This window comes from Aquarana catesbeiana, linkage group LG09, assembly GCF_042186555.1.
Source record: "Aquarana catesbeiana isolate 2022-GZ linkage group LG09, ASM4218655v1, whole genome shotgun sequence".
NCBI lineage: Eukaryota > Metazoa > Chordata > Amphibia > Anura > Ranidae > Aquarana > Aquarana catesbeiana.
Window position 1 is genome coordinate 47856757 of NC_133332.1, and position 21177 is coordinate 47877933.

General features: G+C 45.8%; 1 protein-coding gene and 1 pseudogene across 2 annotated transcripts in view; both read right to left on the reverse strand.

Annotated features, from left to right (window-relative positions):
• The window catches only part of LOC141107594 (N-acetyllactosaminide alpha-1,3-galactosyltransferase-like), a 153762-nt gene that overhangs the window by 12425 nt on the left and 120160 nt on the right, over positions 1-21177 (reverse strand). For both annotated transcript variants that reach the window (XM_073598444.1, XM_073598443.1), the window contains 2 exons: positions 17608-17745; positions 140-410 (listed from right to left, as the gene is read on the reverse strand). In XM_073598444.1, coding sequence (XP_073454545.1) covers positions 140-410; positions 17608-17745 — 409 coding nt within the window. The remainder of the gene's footprint in view (positions 1-139; positions 411-17607; positions 17746-21177) is intronic.
• On the reverse strand, positions 8928-11904 carry LOC141107593 (polypeptide N-acetylgalactosaminyltransferase 3 pseudogene; annotated as a pseudogene).

Consider the following 21177-nt stretch of genomic DNA (forward strand, 5'->3'; position numbering starts at 1 on the left):
GCCCTGGGCCGGTCTGGATAAAGTCCAGGGCCACATTTTTGTCCCAGTCCAGCCCTGCCAAAAGTAGCATGTCATATCAAGCTAATAGTAATGGTATGTAAGCCTCCATGTAGGTTGTGGAATCCTGGATCTGACTTACCTGATCAACATCCATACAGAAGAGGTAGTCCACTTCCTCTACAGCCCGAGGCAAAACAAGCTCAAGCAAGTCCTTCATACGTAGCATAGAGATATCCTGCCAGCGGCTTCTCTTGGGAACCTGGAGGATGACCTTGGAAACTCCGGGACGCAGTTTAATATCAGGCACATCATCTGGGCGATCGGTGAGGATGTAAAACACGCAGGAGAGGTTTGGCATAAAGTAAATATTGGCAGAAGCAAGGAAGTCAGCGAGGTAACTTTCCAGATACCTGGCAGGAGAGAAAGGAACAAGAAGACCTCACATTAGAATGCCAGGAAAACATAATTAAAGGTAGACTATAAGGCTCCATACACACTGAAGCTCATAAACGTCTACTTTTGGGAGTTTGGGCATTTTTTTAAAACAGCCCATAAACTCCCCTTTATGTTATCCTATGTGTCCATGCACACATGGAAATTTTTGGACATTTATTAGCAGTGGAGTTTATGGGCTGTTTTCTGAACGCCATAAAATCGCGTTCAGGAGTCGTTTTCCTGACGGCAAAAATGCCAAACCCTCATAAACGCCGATAAACATTGATAAACGCTCAAAAACGTGGCTCACCAGCATTTTTTAAAGTTGATCCATTGAAAAAAAAAACGCTCAAAAACGCTAACACTAATAAACGCTATTGCAAAAACGTTACAAAACATTGAAAGACTCATTGCAAAGCTACTGGCTTTTTTATAACATTATTTTAACGTCCAGTGTGCATGGAGCCTTACTGTTTTGGGTGAATTTTTGTTTTGTTTTTTGTTTCTTTTTTTTAAGTTATATAAACTCAAGAAAAATTTAATCAATTGTAGATTCCAAGTTCTTAGATGTGGTGACTATTTTTTTTTTTCTTTAATTTCATCTGCTGATCTTGCCATTAACATACTTCCTATAGTTGGGTGACAACATTCACTCAGGGCCAGTTCACTCCACATACAGTCAGTGTGTTTTTTTCTGCATCAAAACTAATGACTCTAATGCCGCGTACACACGGGCAGACTTTTTGACCGGACAGGTTCGACAGACTTTCCAGCGGACTTCCGACTGACTTTTTAACGAAAGGACTTGCCTACACATGATCACACCAAAGTCCAACGGATTCGTACGTGATGACGTACACCGGACTAAAATAAGGAAGTTGATAGCCAGTAGCCAATAGCTGCCCTAGTGTCAGTTTTTGTCCGTTGGACTAGCATACAGACGAGCGGATTTCTGGGTCTGGCGGAGTTACGACGTAAAGATTTGAAGCATGTTCCAAATCTAAAGTCCGTCAGATTTGCGACTGGAAAAGTCCGCTGAAGGTCCGGTGAAGCCCACAAACGATCGGATTGGCCGTCGGATTTGGTCGAAAGGTCGAAAAGTCCGACCATGTGTACGTTGCATAACTCAGTGGTTCTCAACCTCTCTAGTGTTGTGACCCCTAACAGTAAAATTATTTTCATAGCTTGGGTTGTCAGCACCAAAGGCAAGACAAGTGATTTGCGCCCCTAACCCACGGACATTTAGCGCTCCCTGAGTCCCTTCCACTCGTACAGTATTAAAACCCCTTATGGTACATTTTAGGATGTACCACTCTTTCTCTTTGTTCTCCTTTCTTTCCCTTTTATCTCCTTCTATCCCAACTTCCTGTTTTTTCCCCCCCATCCCTCTCTCTAGCTGTTGTTCTCTTGTTCTTTCTCCTATTCTTTCTCTCCCTTTTCTTTGCTCCTCCCCCTCTTTTCCTCTCCCTTCCATGTATTCTCTATTTTTATTCCTTCTCTTACTCCTTGGTGGGGGGGGGGGGGGGGGAATGGGATGAGAGCAGGCCCGGATTTACTCCCTTTGCCGCCCCAAGGCCGGGTCCTTCAATGCCGCCCCCCCCACACACACACACATACACAAACACCACGTCCTTTATCGATGACTTCTACAATAGATCAATTAAAAACATATCTCCATACACGAGAACACTGAAAATAACTGGCTTTAATTGTACAGACTAAAAATACTTCAGGGTAAGCGCGCGAGGGGTAAGGATTTTTCGCAGGCAAATTTTCAAGGCAATGGCTGGTGTTAGTGCTTCAATCATCCCCGGCACCATGGTTGTTATGGTGTCAGGATGATTGAAACACATTATTTCTATCATTACATTGTAATATAAACTGAAATAGTTCAACTCACCATAATGCAGAATCATTGGGAGCCCTGAGCGTGTCACTTGCCACCATCTCTTGTCACTTGCCACTATGCCTGCCACCAGATGGGGATGTCACTTGCCACGCTGCCTTCCACCAGATAGGGATGTCACTTGCCACGCTGCCTGCCACCAGATGGGGATGTCACTTGCTACGCTGCCTGCCACCAGATGGGGATGTCACTTGCCACGCTGCCTGCCACCAGATGGGGATGTCACTTGCCACGCTACCTGCCACCAGATGGGGATGTCTCTTGCCACGCTGCCTGCCACCAGATGGGGATGTCACTTGCCACGCTGCCTGCCACCAGATGGGGATGTCACTTGCCACGCTGCCTGCCACCAGATGGGGATGTCACTTGCCACGCTGCTTGCCACCAGATGGGGATGTCTCTTGCCACGCTGCCTGCCACCAGATGGGGATGTCATTTGCCACGCTGCCTGCCACCAGATGGGGATGTCACTTGCCACCATGCCTGCCACCAGATGGGGATGTCAATTGCCACCAGATGGGGATGTCACTTGCCACTATGCCTGCCACCAGATGGGGATGTCACTTGCCACCATGCCTGCCACCAGATGGGGATGTCACTTGCCACCATGCCTGCCACCAGATGGGGATGTCACTTGCCACCAGATTGGGATGTCCCTTGCCATGCTGCCTGCCATCAGAAGGAGGAGGGCGGAACAGCGGTGCGGGCAATGAGAGATGTCATCTCTCTCCCCCGCCGCCGCACCACTGACATTACTACCTACTCTTGATTTTTTTTAAAAATGGCGCCGGGCGGAGCAATCACGCTACTGCGCATGCACCGCCCGGCCGAGCGCTTACGAGCTTTCCCGAGCCCGGCCGGCTTCGGAACGGTGCATGCGCAGTTGCGTGGTCAGCTCGTGGCCATCTTTTCTATGGGCACTGGTGCCCATAATAGACTTTAATGGGCAGCACGAAGGGGGGGGGGGCGGCCGCGAAGTCGCTGCAGGAGCGGCGCCGCCCCTACACCACCACCACTACACCTCGGAGGCCTTGTGGCAAATCCGGCCCTGGATGAGTGGCAGTGCTGGTGGGGAGTTGAACAAGTGGCAGTGCTGGTGGGGGGTGGGATGAGTGGCAGTGCTGGTGGGGGGTGGGATCAGTGGCAGTGCTGGGTGGAGTTCTAAACAGCCAACTTAGGTGCTCTTGATCAAGGTAATCTGCTGATCTGAGAACTGTAGTGGGGACTTTTAATGGCATTAATCACAGGTAGTGTTACTCACTGTGTGTCCGGCTTCACTGTGTCTCCGACTTTGAGGTTACTGGTAGCAGTGACACCTATGCCGAAATCAGGAGATAAGATCTCCTCCAGCCACTCCCACTTCACATTCCTCACCAGTCAGCTGACCTCTGGAAATCTGATCCTCATTGGACACATTGAAGATAAGCTTAATATGCTGGTTTTGGTTTTATAGAGTATATATTGTTTTTGTTATTACTTCCCCACTACGTCACAAAAAAAACCCATAGTTCCCACGTGTAGTTCCTTACAAACCTACAGTTAATATTCTGCCATAATTAGACCAAGGTGTAAGCTTATAGAGGCACTGTGCTATAACTCTCTCTAATCTCTTTCAACTAACCTAATCTCTACACCTATCCCCCCCCCTTTTTTTTTTTTTTTTTTTTTCCTTAGATTGGATTTGATTTTCATTTGTTTTTACATTATAGTAATGACTTAACAATGGAAAAAAAACAAGTAAATGGAAAAAAACGACCCACCAGTCTTAAACACTGTAGTATACACATCAGTGGTATATACATTGCAGCAAATAAATCATCCTAAGTGGAGAAAGAGGAAGTTGACATGCTGCTACAAGAAGCCAATCAGTTTCGAACGTTTATCTTTAGAGTGTAAACTACCAAATAAAAAAGTAAGAAACAGATTGGATAGCAAAAACAGCACCTCCTTTTCCCCTCCCCTGCTCTTCTCTACTTTTTTTTACAATGCTAGAGAATACTGGACTGTTAATCATGAAACATACAAAAGACATATAAACCTTGAACATACCAAAAAAAAAAAAAAAAAAACACCTCACAGGTCAGATATATTGGACATAAGTTGGAACAAAAACAGAAATCTAAATATGTGTTTGGGTTTTAGTCCACACTAATGTACCCTTCACAACAACAAAAATTCTAAAAAAAAAAAAAAAAAAAAGCTTAATAGTCTTTGTATATGGGAGAACATAATACACCATTTTGGCCAATATGACCATTGAAAGAGATCCTTCAAAATGTAAAAATATACATTTCTATTAAAATTTATACAAAACCAGCAATAACCATTTAAAATTCTTGCAGTAAAAAACATTTATATCTCACACTGGGAGGAAAAATATTTCCCTGTAACCATGGGAACAATTAGTTTGTAGGTGGGATCCTCCTGCCCTCGTAATTTGCTTTTTGAAAACTTGAGGCCAAATTACAGGCACCCCCAGCACTGCATTTACTTAAAGGCTTCTTTCATGTATTCATATTAGCAGCACTGTTTACTCCCCCTGAAAAGCGATCCGTGGTGGATAATTTTTCAGAGAACATTATAGCAACAGCTGGCACGCACTCAGGAGGGCTATTGCAACATCTTGAACGTTGAAGGAAAAGGTCCACAAGCCGCACACCACGAAGCAGACCCATGTGCATGAAGCGAGATGAATGGCAGCCCCAGCCCAGCCAGGCCAGCCAGGCCACGCAACTTGGAGCTTAATCACCCAAAGGGGTGGAGCGAAACACATTGGTGGCGTGGCCTGGCTGGAGTCTGGGCCGAGACCGCCAGTCACACCACCCCATGCACATGGGCCAGCCCGACGATGCGCGGCCCATGGACCCCCCCCCCCCCGACATTGCTGCAGCCTGGGGCTAGGATGAGCTCTCTGTCCCTGCCTGCACTCATAATGGTCTAGTTGGACTTTACCTCTTTACCTTGGGCTCCTAAATTATGTCTTTTTTGACCACCTCCTGAATTCCTGTTTTTACAACTTTTAAATTGCCAAATGGCAACTGCACATTGCATGACCACGCTGCAACTGCAACCTGAGCATTTGGCTCAAGATAAAGGTGCGGCCACCATTGAAGTCAATGGGCAAGTTTGATGGCAGTGCCGCCTATCAAACTCTGTACCCAAAATTAAAAATGCAAAGTATTGAGGTTGTGGCATGTGTATTATTGTTGCAATCCATGTAGGCAGCTGGGGAGGAGCGGCCTGTTTTTTTACCATCCCCCAGCTGCCGATCTGAAGGAGCCCTAAGAATTTCATTATTAGTGAGACAAAGATGAAGGAATGTCATGATTCCCACCACAAACTTGGAATGGACTTTGCAATTACCATAGCTTGACTTTACCGAAAGCGACCATTTAACACTTTCAGTAAACGCTCTGCCCTGGCCTTTTGCTATACCTTCAAAACAAAAGCAGCTAAGGATCTCCGGTAAATGTAAAATGTGACCAGTGCACAGTACTGACCAGTTGGGAATTGTTCTCTAAATAACAAAACCGGAATTTCTCTCTGAAAAATGACGAAAATTTGGAAATAAATCACGGGAGTCAATCAGATTACAGTTCTGACGTCCGAGCAGTCAGAACAATGAAGATGACTGCTATTTGGCTGCAATGCAGTATTTTTGCATGTTCACCTTTGTCTTATTAACTACTTCTGGACCGTCTGCCACACACATACTGTGGCAGGGCAGCCTGAAACAACAAACCTGTATGTTGTTCACGCTCCTTTGGTCTGGGGCGTGCGTGTGCGCCGCCGGCAACCCACTCCAATTGGACACAGCGGGAGCCAAATCACTGGAACCCGCGATCGTTCTTGGGAATGACAGGCATGTAAACAACGCAGACCGTCGTGCTGTCAGACGGGAGCGAGAGTTCTGTGCGATTCCTACTAATCAATATGGGCTAACTGGGATTTTTTTACCAAAAATATGTAGCAGAATACAAATGGGCCTTAATTGATGAAGAAATTGGAATTTTTACATATTTTTATTGGATATGTTTTATAGCAGAAAGTAAAAAATATTTTTTATTAAAAAAATTGGCGGTCTTTTTCTGTTTATAGCACAAAAAATAAAGACCGCAGAGGCGATCAAACACCACCAAAAGAAAGCTCCATCCGTGGAAAAAAAAAAAAAAAGGTCAACTTTGTTTGCATAGCATGACTGCGCAATTGTCAGTAAAAGTAATGAACTGCCATATCGCAGAAAATGGCCTGGTCATTAAGGGGGTAAATCCTTCCAGGGCTGAAGTGGTTAAAACAGAATTAAAACTGTTAGCAAGTAGACAGACTTTGCTTTCCTCTTCTGCCATAAGACCTCTTTCCATCTCCACTAACAATTTATCTGTACACGGACTGCCACATATATATTACAAATACGGAGAATAAGAGCCTGGGAGCTGGCATGATGATACCTCTGTGTGCTTATATGGGGGTTATGTAGGAGGACACACTGCCATAAAATACAAGTATACCCTGCATACTTCTACATTATAGCAAAAGTGCTGGAGGCACCAAGCAGATACAGTTCCACTTTAAGTGGGCGGTAGCTTATTTACAATATTCAATCATTGGACGCACAATGTCTTAATCCTGCACTCATTTCTATTTTACGAATGAAAATATACATTACCTACCAAAATATAGTCTGTTATAAATACACAAAAAGGAAATGAACCATTTTAATAACAGAATATACTGACTTATTAAATCAAAAAGTGGTGTAGAGTAAGCCGCAGTAGCATTTTTCTTTATTGAGCCACATTATTTAACTGAAATCTGGGTCACAGATTGATTTTTTTTTTTTTTTTTTGCAAATGTAGATCTGATGTGTGTCTCTGGGTTACTATTTGTTCCACTGTTTTCTCTGCTTTACTGAATAAGCGGTTCATATATAAAAGGGGTAGTAAACTCCACTTTTTTCCATTTGTACCTACAGGTAAGCCTATAATAAGATGTACCCGTAGGTACAGTGAATATCTCCTAAATGTACACAGTATGCGCACTGCGCTCACAATGGATGGCACACTTGAGTGGCCCAATTGTGGCTCCCGTGCACATGTGCAGAAGCGACATCATAGCAGCACGGTCACTCAAACAGCCAATTGCGCGAACCTGGAAGGAATAAATTTGACTGTTGTAAGCACTACCATAGTATATCGTTTATTCCAAACCCAGTAAATGCCTCCTTTCCTGGGTGACCTGGTCTGTTTCAGGAAATGTAAAAATAACAGCTCAATAGGCAAACTATGTAATGGAAATTATCATAAAAAGTGCAATGAATACAGAAATTTTAAACCCAAAATAATCAATTAAAATTACCATCCAATATGCAAATTCAGGTATTATCTTTTAATGAATTCTTTTAATACCAGGTATTGGAGTATTGTGCTAGCTGCAAACAAGGCATTGAGAACTAGCACAGATTTTCTTTCTATTTAGGCTTAGGTATAGGAAATGCAAACAACTGCTGCATTACTGCTATAGATGGGACTTCATCATATATGTAATATTTTATTCTACCCATAGTTCCACTTTAAATCATCTCCCCACTCCCGCAGACACTGGGGGTTTTGGTCCCAGCTGCAATGGAGGAAGAAGCAGTAAAAGAGCACTGGTAGAATGAATATCATGTGGGTGTCCTGATCAGGACCGGGAGAAAGGGTGGGCAGGAGGGGCGGCTGCCCTGGGCACTGTGGTATCATGCGAAGTGGGGGACACTTTGAGGAGGTTGGGAGGAGAAATTTGGGGGGGGGTGGCAGGGGGTAAGAATTTCTCTAGGAAGGGAATTTTAGTGAGGGGGTGTGCCAGGGGTGGTGATTTAGGAGGATTTGTGTTTTGGGGGAGATGGGATAAGAGGATTTGTGCTTGCAGAGGAAATTTGGTGGGTTTGTGCTAGAAAAGGTGATAGGGGGGGATTTTTTTTGGGGGGGGATTTTTGCTAGTAAGAATGATTTGTGCTAGGAGGGGGGTTGGGGGGGGTGCTGGGAGGGGCAATTTGAAGTGTGGGGGAGAGGATGTGTACTCAGAGACGACATTTGAGGGGTATATGGATTTATGCTAGGAGGGGTGATATTTTTTTTGGGGGGGGATTTCATCAGGAAAGTGGATTTGTACTGGGAGGAAAGGGGATTTATGCTTAGGGGGTAAGCATGCAGATTAGTGGGGGGTTTGCAGACACATAATATGGGGGGGGTTGCAGTTTGGCATGTTCGCCCTGGGCTCTACACGACCTTGTCCCGGCACTGGTTCTGATCTGCATACATGTTCCAGGCCAGTATGGATGGCAGAAATTTAGCATTCAGGCAAGGAGCTAGCATTTTCAAAAGGAGGTCAACAACAGAAAAAGGGGCCGGTTCACACCACAGAAACACAGTTCATGCATGTTTTTCTGATGCGTTTCAGTGCATTTTTCCCCTCCTGCAATGGTGCGAACTTTGCTATTGAAATTCCATGTAACCTACTGTCCAGGCTTTTTTAATTACCCGCTGGATTGCATGTGGTGTGAACTGGCCCCATAAAGTGGTAGTAAAGTCTTTGCAAAAAATGAAAAAAAAAAAAAAAAAAAAAGGCTCCCCCTGCAGGTTCAAGTCATAATGCACTTGTATGCACCGCATCCTATTATGACAGACTTGCCTACAAAAGGAGCCCTCCAGCGCTGCACTTTCAGGGCCCTCCCTAGTCCCTGGCGGGGTCCACCGTCACCCGGTCTACCGTCCGGGTTTGGTATCTCTGCCCACTTAAATGGCCGAGGTGAGGTCACTCCTGCGCATATGTACGACAGTCACATTGCCGCAGCACACGGAGCAGGCCGTAAATGTGATCTGAGCTGCGCATGTGCGGCTCAGATGAAATTACCCGCTGACAGGCAGGAGGAACGTTTATGACAGAAGAGACTTCTAGGGCCACTTCTTTTATAAATACCTCGCCTGTCCACAGATTATCTAATTCTTGAGTTTACTATCACCTTAATGTTTCTCCAAGGAGATGTTTACTTTAAAAAAATAGTCCCTCTGTAATAAAGACAAGTACTTTTTCGTAACACAAGTGCTGAAAACAAAACACGTAATTGTGCTTAGCCCTCGGAGTACATCATCGAAAAATCGGTACTCATTGTAAACCATCAAAACACCCCCCGGCAATCCCTGACCTAATAATTAACATGTAAACACACAGGAAAACAGATTAAAACATTCTTTGGCATATGTAGCTGACACAAGGTCCAGAGTGTTCTTTCCTCATAGCAAAGTGTTCCATTTTTTTTTTAATGTCTACACCATAATCAAAGTCAGCTGCATTTGCATAAAAAGTTACAGTGTACTCTCATCACAGTGTTAAGTAAAAACAGCCTTCCTTCATCTCATTATTTGTTTTGACAGAACACCCATTTTTGGAAAGGGTCTTCAGGGTTACAGGGTGCAAGGCTTGGGTTCAACCCGTTTCCTGTAAGGCACATGTTGTACACAGCATTGAATAACTGTTGCTCCTGTCGAAGCTCTCACTTCTCCTCCAGTAGCACTACCATGCCTTTTCCTTTATAGCCGCACCTTTTGAGCATCACAATTCCTTTACTAGCTCGTAAACACAGCTCTTTCTGGATATTATGTCGAATTTCATGGCCTGACGTATATTCAAAATACTGGTTTCCCCCAAGTCCATGACAGCTGTAGAAGATTTGAGGTTTCTCTCCATTACTATTATCTCCTCCAACATCCAAACACCTCTGACTTCCAACATTTATAATATCACCAAAGATAAGTGGGTTCAGGTCTGGGACATACATTTCCGGACAGATATTTTTCAGATACCAGGTGAAATTTTTGCACTGAAGATTTTGCCGTAATTGGAGCCTCTTGGAAATATTACCAAATGATTTCTGCTGTACCATTAATGCTGCCTCACGATTTCTCCGGTAATATATTTCTTTGTAATCGTCCATCCAGACTTCAGCCAGACGGACCTGGTTCCGGATGATCACCTGTGTTCCTTTAGGAAAGGTATGAGGACTCTTGCTACGAAATACATGGCCCACAACTGCACAGGGCAAGATCTCCAGCTGTCCACCACATTGCCACACTCTAACAGGACATTTCAATGTTCTCGCCTCCCCAGATTTCCATATCTTCATTGTAACTTCCGATATGCTCAAAATATTCCTTGGAGATTGAGAAAAGGCCCCCCAGCAAATGTTGGAGTCTTTATTGAATAGGTTTCATCTTTCCTCTTCTTGTTTTCAGAACTGGGCACACTTTCCCATCCAAATGACAGACCCCAGTCAAAGTTCCCCCGATTGCGGTTATTTCCATATGGGGAAGGGTTGACAAACTCAAATGTATTGAGATCAATGGTGGCGATATCTGGGCTCACCACCACAGTGTAGTTCTCAGCAATTCTTGACAGTAATGGCTCCAGCCAACCATGGTAACACTCGCAATGTGCATCCAAAAAGGTCAATGTGTCCCCTGTTGCTACAGCGGCGCCCAACAGTCTGGCTGAAATAAGCCCCTTTCTTTCTTTTTGTCTGACCACTTTGACAAGCTGCAGAGGTTTCACATAGTCATCCAGCTTATCCTTCAAATAATCATCTGTGCTGGCATCATCCACCATAATAATTTCTTTGAGAAGAATGGCCTGTGATGTGTATATAACACTGTATACAGTGCACAGAAGAGTAGACCAGGCCTCATTGTGGAACACAATTATGATGCTGGTTGTTGGCATAGGTGGACAGCGCTTAAACTTCTGTTCAATACACTCAGGAGGCCTTGTGTCTGGTCCCAGGTCTCGATGTAATGAAATTCTGTCACTAGCAAAGGCATTAAAACAATGTTTCTTTTCTCCTTGTTCCCTCTCTTCCTCCTCCGTAGGGGTGAGTTTTTCCATTTTAAATGGCTTTCCAGCAGCTCCTGGTGCATTCGGATCCTGAGGTGGACGCTCAAGGAAAGGCTTAAGTTCTGCCGCTGTGTAATATCCAGGTAAACACCGTTTTTTTCCATCATCAATCTGCTTTTCAGGTGCCTTGATCTGCATTTTTGGCATTGAGTCTTTAATGTTATTTACAGCATCCATTACCATGTCCAACATCTTTTTTTTCCTCACATGGGAGCCATCATGTGCTGCAAGTTCATCCATTTCTCGATCAACTACTTCTCTTTGTATTAAGAACACAAAAGCCATAAAAATGAGAGTGACGGCACCGAGCTTCCAGTGCATAAATCGCTGGCCTAGAACCAGCCTTTTAAAGTTTGACATGTTTATTTTTGCGATCGTCAAACAACGAGGAGAAAATGTAATCTACAGAGTAGCCATTATGTTCGGGGTAACGTCATCTTCCAAGATAGGCAGTGATGGAGCCGCCGGACGGGAGGAGCGATGCTCAGCTCTGGGACCCCGATCAGGGAGGTAGGTGACGGAGGAGGATCCGGTCGGAGGAAGGAGGTTGTCACCGAGGATAATGACAGCTCAGGAGACAAGGGGCTGCCGGGTGACACTTCCGCTTTGCTGGACCCAGGTGAGATGAGGCTGCAACGTAGTCAAGGCGAGCGGAGGACTGCACATGCGCCCCCCCCCCTTTTTTTTGGGCATGGCCAAGCTAGGAAAATATCCCACATTCATTTCCCACAACACAAAAGGACTCAACATCCCTGAAAAAAGAACTTCCTTACTGTTAGAATATCAGAGTTTATGAATGCAATTGGGTCTTTTGAGAATTATTGACTTGCTTATGTATATCATCATATATTCTAGATATGGATAAAGTGAAATATATATATATATATATATATATATATATATATATATATACTACTCGCTCTCTTCGTTCCTCTCAAGACCTCCTGCTCTCTAGCTCCTTTGTCACCTCCTCCCATGCTTGCCTCCAGGCCTTTTCCAAAGCCTCTCCAATCCTATGGAACTCCTTACCCCAATCTGTCCGCTTATTTCCTACTTTATTAGCTTTCAGAAGATCCCTGAAAACCCTTCTCTTCAGAGAAGCCTATCCTACCCACACCTAACAACTGTACTTTCATTTTTTTTTTTTTCCATCAGCTCATCCCCCACAGTTATTACCTTTTGTCTCCACTTGACCCTCCCTTCTAGATTGTAAGCTCTAACGAGCAGGGCCCTCTGATCCCTCCTTTATTGATTTGTATTGTAAGTGTACTGTCTGCCCCATATTGTAAAGCGCTGCGCAAACTGTTGGCGCTATATAAATCCTGTATAATAATAATAATAATAATAATAATATATATATATTGTACAAGATAAGTGGTCTATCAAGGTTGATGACCAGGAACATGAAGTTTTGCTTAAAACAAAAATATTGAATAAAGCTGCTACATGTAGACACAGTTTAGACAAACAAAGAAAAAATGGCCTTCAGAGAATTGCCACGTGTATGGTCACACCCAGAGATGGTGAGATACACGTCACAGGCGGAACTAAAGTTTTAGAGCAGACAGGAAAAACTTCCCTACATAGCACACAGAGGAAAACTCTGAAAGTAGAAAATACAGAACATATTTCTGAGCAATATATTCTTTCTTCAAACAATAGTTGGATTGATTTGCCTTACGCTTCAGAAGTCAAACAGATCAGTACATTGACTGTTAATGACAGTTCAATCAATATGAAAAACAATGATGAAAATGAGAGGGATGGATTACTTCCATCACCATCAGGATTTAAGAAAAAAGGTTCTGAGTCATCTCCAACATTAAAATATGTGACTTCACTTTTACCGTATATACTCGAGTATAAGTCGTTCCGAGTATAAGTCGAGGCCCCTAATTTACCACAAAAAACTGGGAAAAATGTATTTACCCGAGTATAAGTCGAGGGTGAGAAATGGCAGAGGGTCAACAATGCCCATCTGCAGCTGCATGCCTCCCTGTGTCCTGTGCAGCCTACCTGTACCCTGTGCATTTGTCCTTTACATGTGTGTGTGTCCTGTACATGTGTGTGTGTCCTGTACATGTGTGTGTGTCCTGTACATGTGTGTGTGTCCTGTACATGTGTGTCCTGTACATGTCCTGTGTCCTGTACATGTCCTGTGTGCATGTGCAGCCTACCTGTGTCCTGTGTCCCTGTGTGCATGTGTCCTGTGTGCATGTGCAGCCTACCTGTGTCCTGTGTCCCTGTGTGCATGTGTCCTGTGTGCATGTGCAGCCTACCTGTGTCCTGTGCAGCCTCCCTGTGGCGATCTCCATCCTCCCTGTGGCGATCTCCATCTTCAAACGGCGGCCGGCGTGTGATGATAGTGTTCGGCAGCCATTCCACAGTTCAAAAGCCGCGCCTCCTCCTCGTCTGTGATAGGCTGACCGCTGACTGCCTATCACGGACATTCTCTCATTCTCATACCACGGACGAGGATGAGAGAATGTCCGTGATAGGCTGTACACTGACAGCTGTTCAGCCTATCACAGATGAGCAGGAGGCGCGGCTTTTGAAAGCTGCAATAGCCGGCGAACACTATCATTACACGCCGGCCGCCGTCTGCCTGCATGACACGCTGATCATGCAGACAGACGGCAGGGACTCGAGTATAAGTCGAAGGGACACTTTCAGCCCAAAAAAAAGGGCTGAAAAATTCGACTTATACTCGAGTATATACGGTAATAGATGAATGTGGAAGGCCATGGTTACATGGTTTATTAAATGGCAAGAATACTATATAGTTCATAGATTTAGGATCTGAACTCAGTTTAACTAAAAACAAACATGTGAATATTGATTCTCCAAAATGTAATTTAATTGGTTTCAATGGAAAAAGAAATACAGTTGCAGCTAAACTCTTCTTATCTATCTCTTTCCTGCTACTTCCTTAAACTACGTTTATTAAAGCATTGGAAAAGATACTCAAGTGTCCAGTGCCTACATTGTCTGGAACTAAACTCAACGGGACCCTAGACACGGTTCTGGTGAAATTAAGGTAACGAAGGTGACCTTAACAGCCCGCTTTAAACCAGCAGCTCCACCGAGAGTTATTGCTACATTAAGAAATTTCATCAAAAAAATTATTATATCTCATATATATGTATGTAAGAATAATTTATAAATTATAAAGTCCAATCTTTAGTGGTGCAAAATGACAAAATCTCAAGTGACTTGTGCTTATCCAAGGTGACCCATGCCTATGTTTAGCCACAGATCATGTGCAGCAAATGAAGTGACTTCCATGCTCCCCTTGAGTTCCCCACTAATCAGATCCTTGCACCCCTACAGGGGTAAAGCGCATGTGGTGAGTAAATAAGAAAAAAGGGGGGGTTGAATCGCGCTAGAGCAGATTGGTGATCATACATATCATCACCAAACCAAATATTTAGAACTAAGTGAAGAGTTCCCCTTTAGTGTATACATAATATACAAAATACATGTCAAATAAATAATCAATCCAAAAATTAATTGTTCAAAGTGATAATTCAAAGTCCATGTATAAAAAATGAATCACCCAAGTGATATGAAAGTATCTTAAAAAAGTTCCAAAAAACATAAAACAAATTCTTGCTGTGGGAAAAAAGTGTGCTTGTTCCACCACCGTGAAATCAGACTGGCCGCTTACCAGAAACTCATGATCCCCCGTCACAGAGGATCAGAGAACCTGTTTGTTAATACTGCTTCGAACCACGACCAATGGATCAGAGACTTTATACCGAGATGGGACATCAAAGACTGCAGGGACAGGCTCAAGATGTTCACTCTGACAGGTACTCAGACATCAGCCCACAGCATTGCGGATATGGTCATAGAAGGAAAAAAGGCTCCATATAGTGTAAAATCATTAACTTTATTGGATAAGTAAAAGGTTAAACTCACATGTTAGTAGACAATAGTAGGCATGTAGTGTAGTCTGGAGCGCCGGCCGGAAGCTCACAGACAGCCCGTCCTACTGGAAACAACAGCAGCAGTGGGAGGTGACGAGAACACGTCGCTCTGCCCTACGCGGCGTTTCATGATAGAGTCACATCATCCAGGGGCCGAGTATAATGGCAGTATCCGGAGCAATCACCTCCTCTTTGGCACAGCAAACAATGGGGTATCCAGATCCTTATCACCCTACGGGGGGGGGGGGGGGGGCACTTGCAATAGGTAAAGTTGTAGTAATCACCTCCTCCGTGGCAAACAATAGGATATCCTCATGGACGAAAGAGACGGGCACTCATAGTGTGAATACGAATGGTTTGTTTATTAAAAGTATATATAAACGTATATTAAAAACAAGACTTGACACAGTCAAGTGTAAAGGCTGGGGGGGGGTTGTGTGGTACCTACCTGACGTGTACTGACCCACACTGACCTACCTGACACACACTGACCTACCTGACACACACTGACCTACACGACATACACCGATCTACCTGACACACACTGGCCCACACTGACCTACCTGACACACACTGACCCACACTGACCTACCTGACACACACTGACCTACCTGACACACACTGACCTACACTGACCTACCTGATGCGCACCGACCCACACTGACCTACCTGACCTACCTGACACACACTAACATACACTGACCTACCTGACACACACTGACCTACACTGGCCTATCTGACACACACTAACACACACTGACCTACCTGACACACACTGACATACACTGACCTACCTGACACATACTGACCCACCTACCTGACATACCTTACTGACACACACTGACCCACCTACTTGACACACACTAACCTACCTAACACACTGATCTACCTGACCAGACTTCAGATGATGTGACCTCCTCCTGCAGCTCAGCGGTACGCCCATCACATAGTAGAGTAAACAGCAGGCACTCCAGGCAGCCAGAGCCAGGACAGGACAGCTGCCCGCCCGAATGCCAAGTGGGGATCTTCTGACAGTGGAGCGGCGTCCACATTGTAATTCCTGCCTTCTGGAGCCTGCAGCGCCTATGATGGACGTCACACGTCCCGCGGTCCCCGCAATGGACCAGTGGGAGGTCCATCAGGCACTGCCGGCTCCAGAAGGGATGGGATATGGGATGCCCATAGAATTAATCATTGCCATCATATTTACAGATTTCAGTATACTTCGATCATAGTTAGAGCCTGAAGATTGAATGTGCATACTTGACTAAGTAGAATTCTTCTCCTGCAGCTCCCTGCAGACTGTTACTCCCTCTGTATCTCCATGCAGACTATTGCTTCCTTTGCATCTCCATGCAGACTGGTGTTCCTACGTGTTCTCCATTTGTCACCGTGTGAGGGATAGAAACATCACCTTTGACCGTGTAAAAGTAATGGTCGCTTCATATCCTGCCCAAACTTGCTTCCTCTTGCACAACTGGTTTCCTCCTGCACAACTTATAATTTCATTTGAGGTATATAACACATCCTCTTCTAATGGGTATGAAGAGCTCACTCTGAATAAGCCCCTCTTCTGGCTCTGGTAACTCGCTGCTACTAGGCCTGAGGCCTGCAGAACCTCTCCCCGGAGGCCTAGTAGGTTAAAGTCTATTTTCTAGGAAATGGACTACTGTTCCCAGCCAGTCCAACTCGCAAACACTGGTCACTGGCCACACTGATTTGACACAACTCCCCACAGTGTCTTCTCTGATCCAGGACTCTCCACCATCCACCGTGTGCATGATAAAGTCTCTGCTAGTTACCGTGTAGAAGCAGAGTTCCCTTCCAGATTCCCTGGCACCTCCAGCCATCCACTGTGGTAACACTCACCGACCTTCCAGCCCTGAGTCATTGATGAGGAACTTGTCTGGACCATGCGTTCCGACAGCTTCTCCTGCCCCTCTGCTCCAGGAGTTCCCTGCCACCGACCGTGTGGTGACAGAGACATTGCCAATGACTGTGTAGAAGCAATGTTCCCTCACAGTTCTCCTCAAGCCTCCTCCTGCGATCGCTACACCCCCCCAGGCCGCGGGGCCGAATACAGAGAGCAGCGGCTCGGCTTGGGTGCCCCCATAGCAAGCTGCTTGCTGTGGGGGCACTCGGCTGGAGGGAGGGGCCAGGAGCCCTGGTGGAGGATTTGAGAAGAGGATGATCTGGGCTGCTCTTTGCAAAACCACTGCACAGAGTAGTATGTATGACATATTTGTTATTTTTAACCAAAAAAAAAAAAGACTTTAGAATAACTTTAAATTGTGTCTGTCTGGAGTTCAGCTTTAACAATTTTAAAATAAAACTGACTTAAATCAATTATAGACTCAACTAAACAAGAAATAGTGTATGCAAACACATGGATCAGAAGATAAGAACACTCACTTATTTACAGCAAAGACTGAGAGTCCAACCACGGTCCTTTGTTTCTGATGGAATCGATTTTCCTCCTCAGAGTCGTAGGCTCCCTCCCACACGATGGGAGCTCCCCAAGATGTTGCAGTGGGTACATTAGGAAAGAAGCTAAAAGGACATGAGATAACTCAGTGACACAAGCAAATTTAGATTACTGCAACAGATTAATAATGGCTGTTGTAGATACTAGATGAGTCTCCTGATGCATACTGTATGACTGGTGCAGACAATACCCCCTGACATCACCAACGGGCCACACATATTTAGTGAATGTAATGCCCTGTACACACGGTCGGATTTTCCGACGGAGAAAGTGCGATCGGATTGTGTTGTCGGAAATTCCGATCGTGTGTGGGCTCCATCGGACTTTTTCCGTCGGAATTTCCAACACACAAAGTGAGCAGGATATAAAATTTTCCAACAACAAAATCCGATCATTTAAATTCCGATCATGTGTAGACAAATCCGACGCACAGAGTGCCACGCATGCTCAGAATAAATTAAGAGACGAAAGCTATTGGCTATTGCCCCATTTATAGTCCTGACGTACGTGTTTTACGTCACCGCGTTCAGAGACAACTTCGTGCGACCGTGTGTATGCAAGACAAGCTTGGCCCAAAATCCGTCAGAAAAAATCAGACGGATTTTGTCGTCGGAATGTGCGACCGTGTGTGCAGGGCATTATGCTACAGAAAACTATCAGAGACTGCAGACATGCAACAGGAGATGGTCCACAGCCAGCCCCCCCATTCCAAGAGGGACCCCTTCATTCCACAGCCAGGGATGCCCTTTCTCATTACACAGTAAGGGCTCCCCCCCTTATTCCACAGCAAGGGACACCCTTATTCAATAGCCAGGGAATCCCCTCCCTCATTCAGCAGCCAACCCCCCCCCCTCATTTCACAGCAAAGCGACCCCCTCATTCAATGGCCAGGGACCCCCCTCATTGTACAACCAGGTACCTCCTTCCTTATTTCACAGCAAGGGACCCCCTTCTCATTCCACAGCCAGGGAAATCTCCCTCATTCCACAGCCATGGACCCCGCTCATTCCACAGCCATGGATCCCCTTCATTCCACAGCCATGGATCCCTCTCATTCCACAGCCATGGATCCCATTCATGCCACAGCCAGGGACCCCCCTCATTCCACAGCAAGGTACCCCCCTCATTCCACAGCAAGGGACCCCCCCAACAGGGGAGTTGCTAGGTCTACAAAAGATCCGGGGCTAGAGCCCATAGCAGTGAAGTAAAGAAAGTAATACGCTTGGGCGGGCATACACATGTACATAATATACGTGTGTGTGTGTATATATACATATATATATAATCGTTACATATCTGAGTGCAGGGCTGGACTGGGACAAAAATGTGGCCCTGGACTTTATCCAAACCGGCCCAGGGCACAACACATCAGAGTACAGTGCACATCAGAGCACAGTACAGAGCCCAGCACATCAGCGCACAGCACATCAGGCCACATCAGGGTACAGGGCACAGCACATCAGGACACAGCACATCAGGGTACAGGGCACAGCACATCAGGGTACAGAGCCCAGCACGTCAGGGCACAGCACATCAGGCCACATCAGGGTACAGGGCACAGCACATCAGGACACAGCACATCAGGGTACAGGGCACAGCACATCAGGGTACAGAGCCCAGCACGTCAGGGCACAGCACATCAGGATACAGCCCATCAGGGTACAGAGCAGGGCTGGACTGGGACAAAAATGTGGCCCTGGACTTTATCCAGACCGGCCCAGGGCACAGCACATCAGGGTACAGTGCACAGCACATCAGGGTACAGAGCCCAGCACATCAGGGCACAGCACATCAGGGTACAGCACTGACATCCAAGCACAGCACATCAGGGCACAGCGCACATCAGGGTACAGAGCTCATCACATCAGGGTACAGCACATCAGGGTACAGAGCCCAACACATCAGGGCACAGCACACATCAGGGTACAGCACATCAGGGTACAGAGCCCAGCACATCAGGGCACAGCACATCAGGGTACAGCACATTAGGGCACATCGGGGCACAGCGCACATCGAGGCACAGCACATCGGGGCACAGGACACAGCAAATCAGGGTACAGAGCCCAGCACGTCAGGGCACAGCACATCAGGGTACAGAGCCCATCACATCAGGGCACAGCACATGAGGGTACATGGGGCACATGGCACATTGGGGCACATGAGGGTACATGGGGCACATTCAGGGCACATTCAGGGCACATGGGGCACATCAGGGCACATTCAGGACACATGGGGCTCATCAGGGCACATCAGGCACATTCAGGGCACATCAGGGCACATGGGGCACAGCATTTACTTGTTTTCTTCAAATGCAGAGTAGCACAGGAAGTGTCTGTGGTAAGTTGTCTCTCATGTCACGCTGCTGCTCCTCCCCCCGGCGGCCCCTCCTCTCTTCTCGTCCATCCCAGATGATGTCACAAGCAAATGGGGATGGACGAGAAGAGAGGAGAGGCTGCCGGGGGGCAGCAGCAGCAGCGTGACATGAGAGAGAACTTACTACAGATGCTTCCTGCGCTACTCTGCATGCATCTCGATCTACGCGTCAGGCGCCAGCTGTTGGCGATTGATGGGTAAATTGTAGACACCGCAGATGCAATAGGCGGCGGCTGAAATCGGCCCACTGAGCCATCGGCCTACTGGGAAACTCCCAGTAGTCCTGATGGCCAGTCCATCCCTGCCTGAGTGTGGATTCCCCCTTACATCAGGGTCCCCAGAGAGCCCACCTTACATCATAGTTACATAGTTAGTCAGGTTGAAAAAAGACACAAGTCCATCCAGTTCAACCATAAAAAATAAATAAATAAAATAAAAAATATCATATAATCCCATATACCCACAGTTGATCCAGAGGAAGGCGAAAAAACACAGAAAAGCATCATCCAATTCGCTACAGCAGGGGAAAAAATTCCTTCCTGATCCCAGAGAGGCAATCGGATTTTCCCTGGATCAACTTTACCTGTAAAACAGAAAATTGTATACTCACCTTTCCGTAATTTTCCTTTCCTGACACATCTTCATGGCAGCACACACTGGGTTGTGACTCCGCCCCCACAACCTGACAGGATTGGTTAGCTATAAATTTGAAGGGGAGACACCCCGCTGCATTCTCTGTAAATATATCACCATAAAACGGGGTGGGAATCTGTGTGCTGCCATGAAGATGCGTCAGGAAAGGAAAATTACGGAAAGGTGAGTATACAATTTTCCATTTTGCTGACTCCGTCATGGCAGCACACACTGGGAAATAACTCGCCAGTCGGGTGGGTGCAAGAAAATAATATTTATTCCTTATAATGCAGAAGAATTGGCTCTAACAAAGGATCTACCAAAGTCTGCCATAGCCAAGTGAGCAGAGTCCACTCTATAGTGAGAGATGAAAGTGTGTCTGGAGGACCAAGTCGCTGCTTTGAAAATCGTCTCCGGTGAGACCCTGCAATATGCTGCCCAGGAGGTAGACACTGCCCTAGTCGAGTGAGCCCTGATGCCTTCAGTAATTG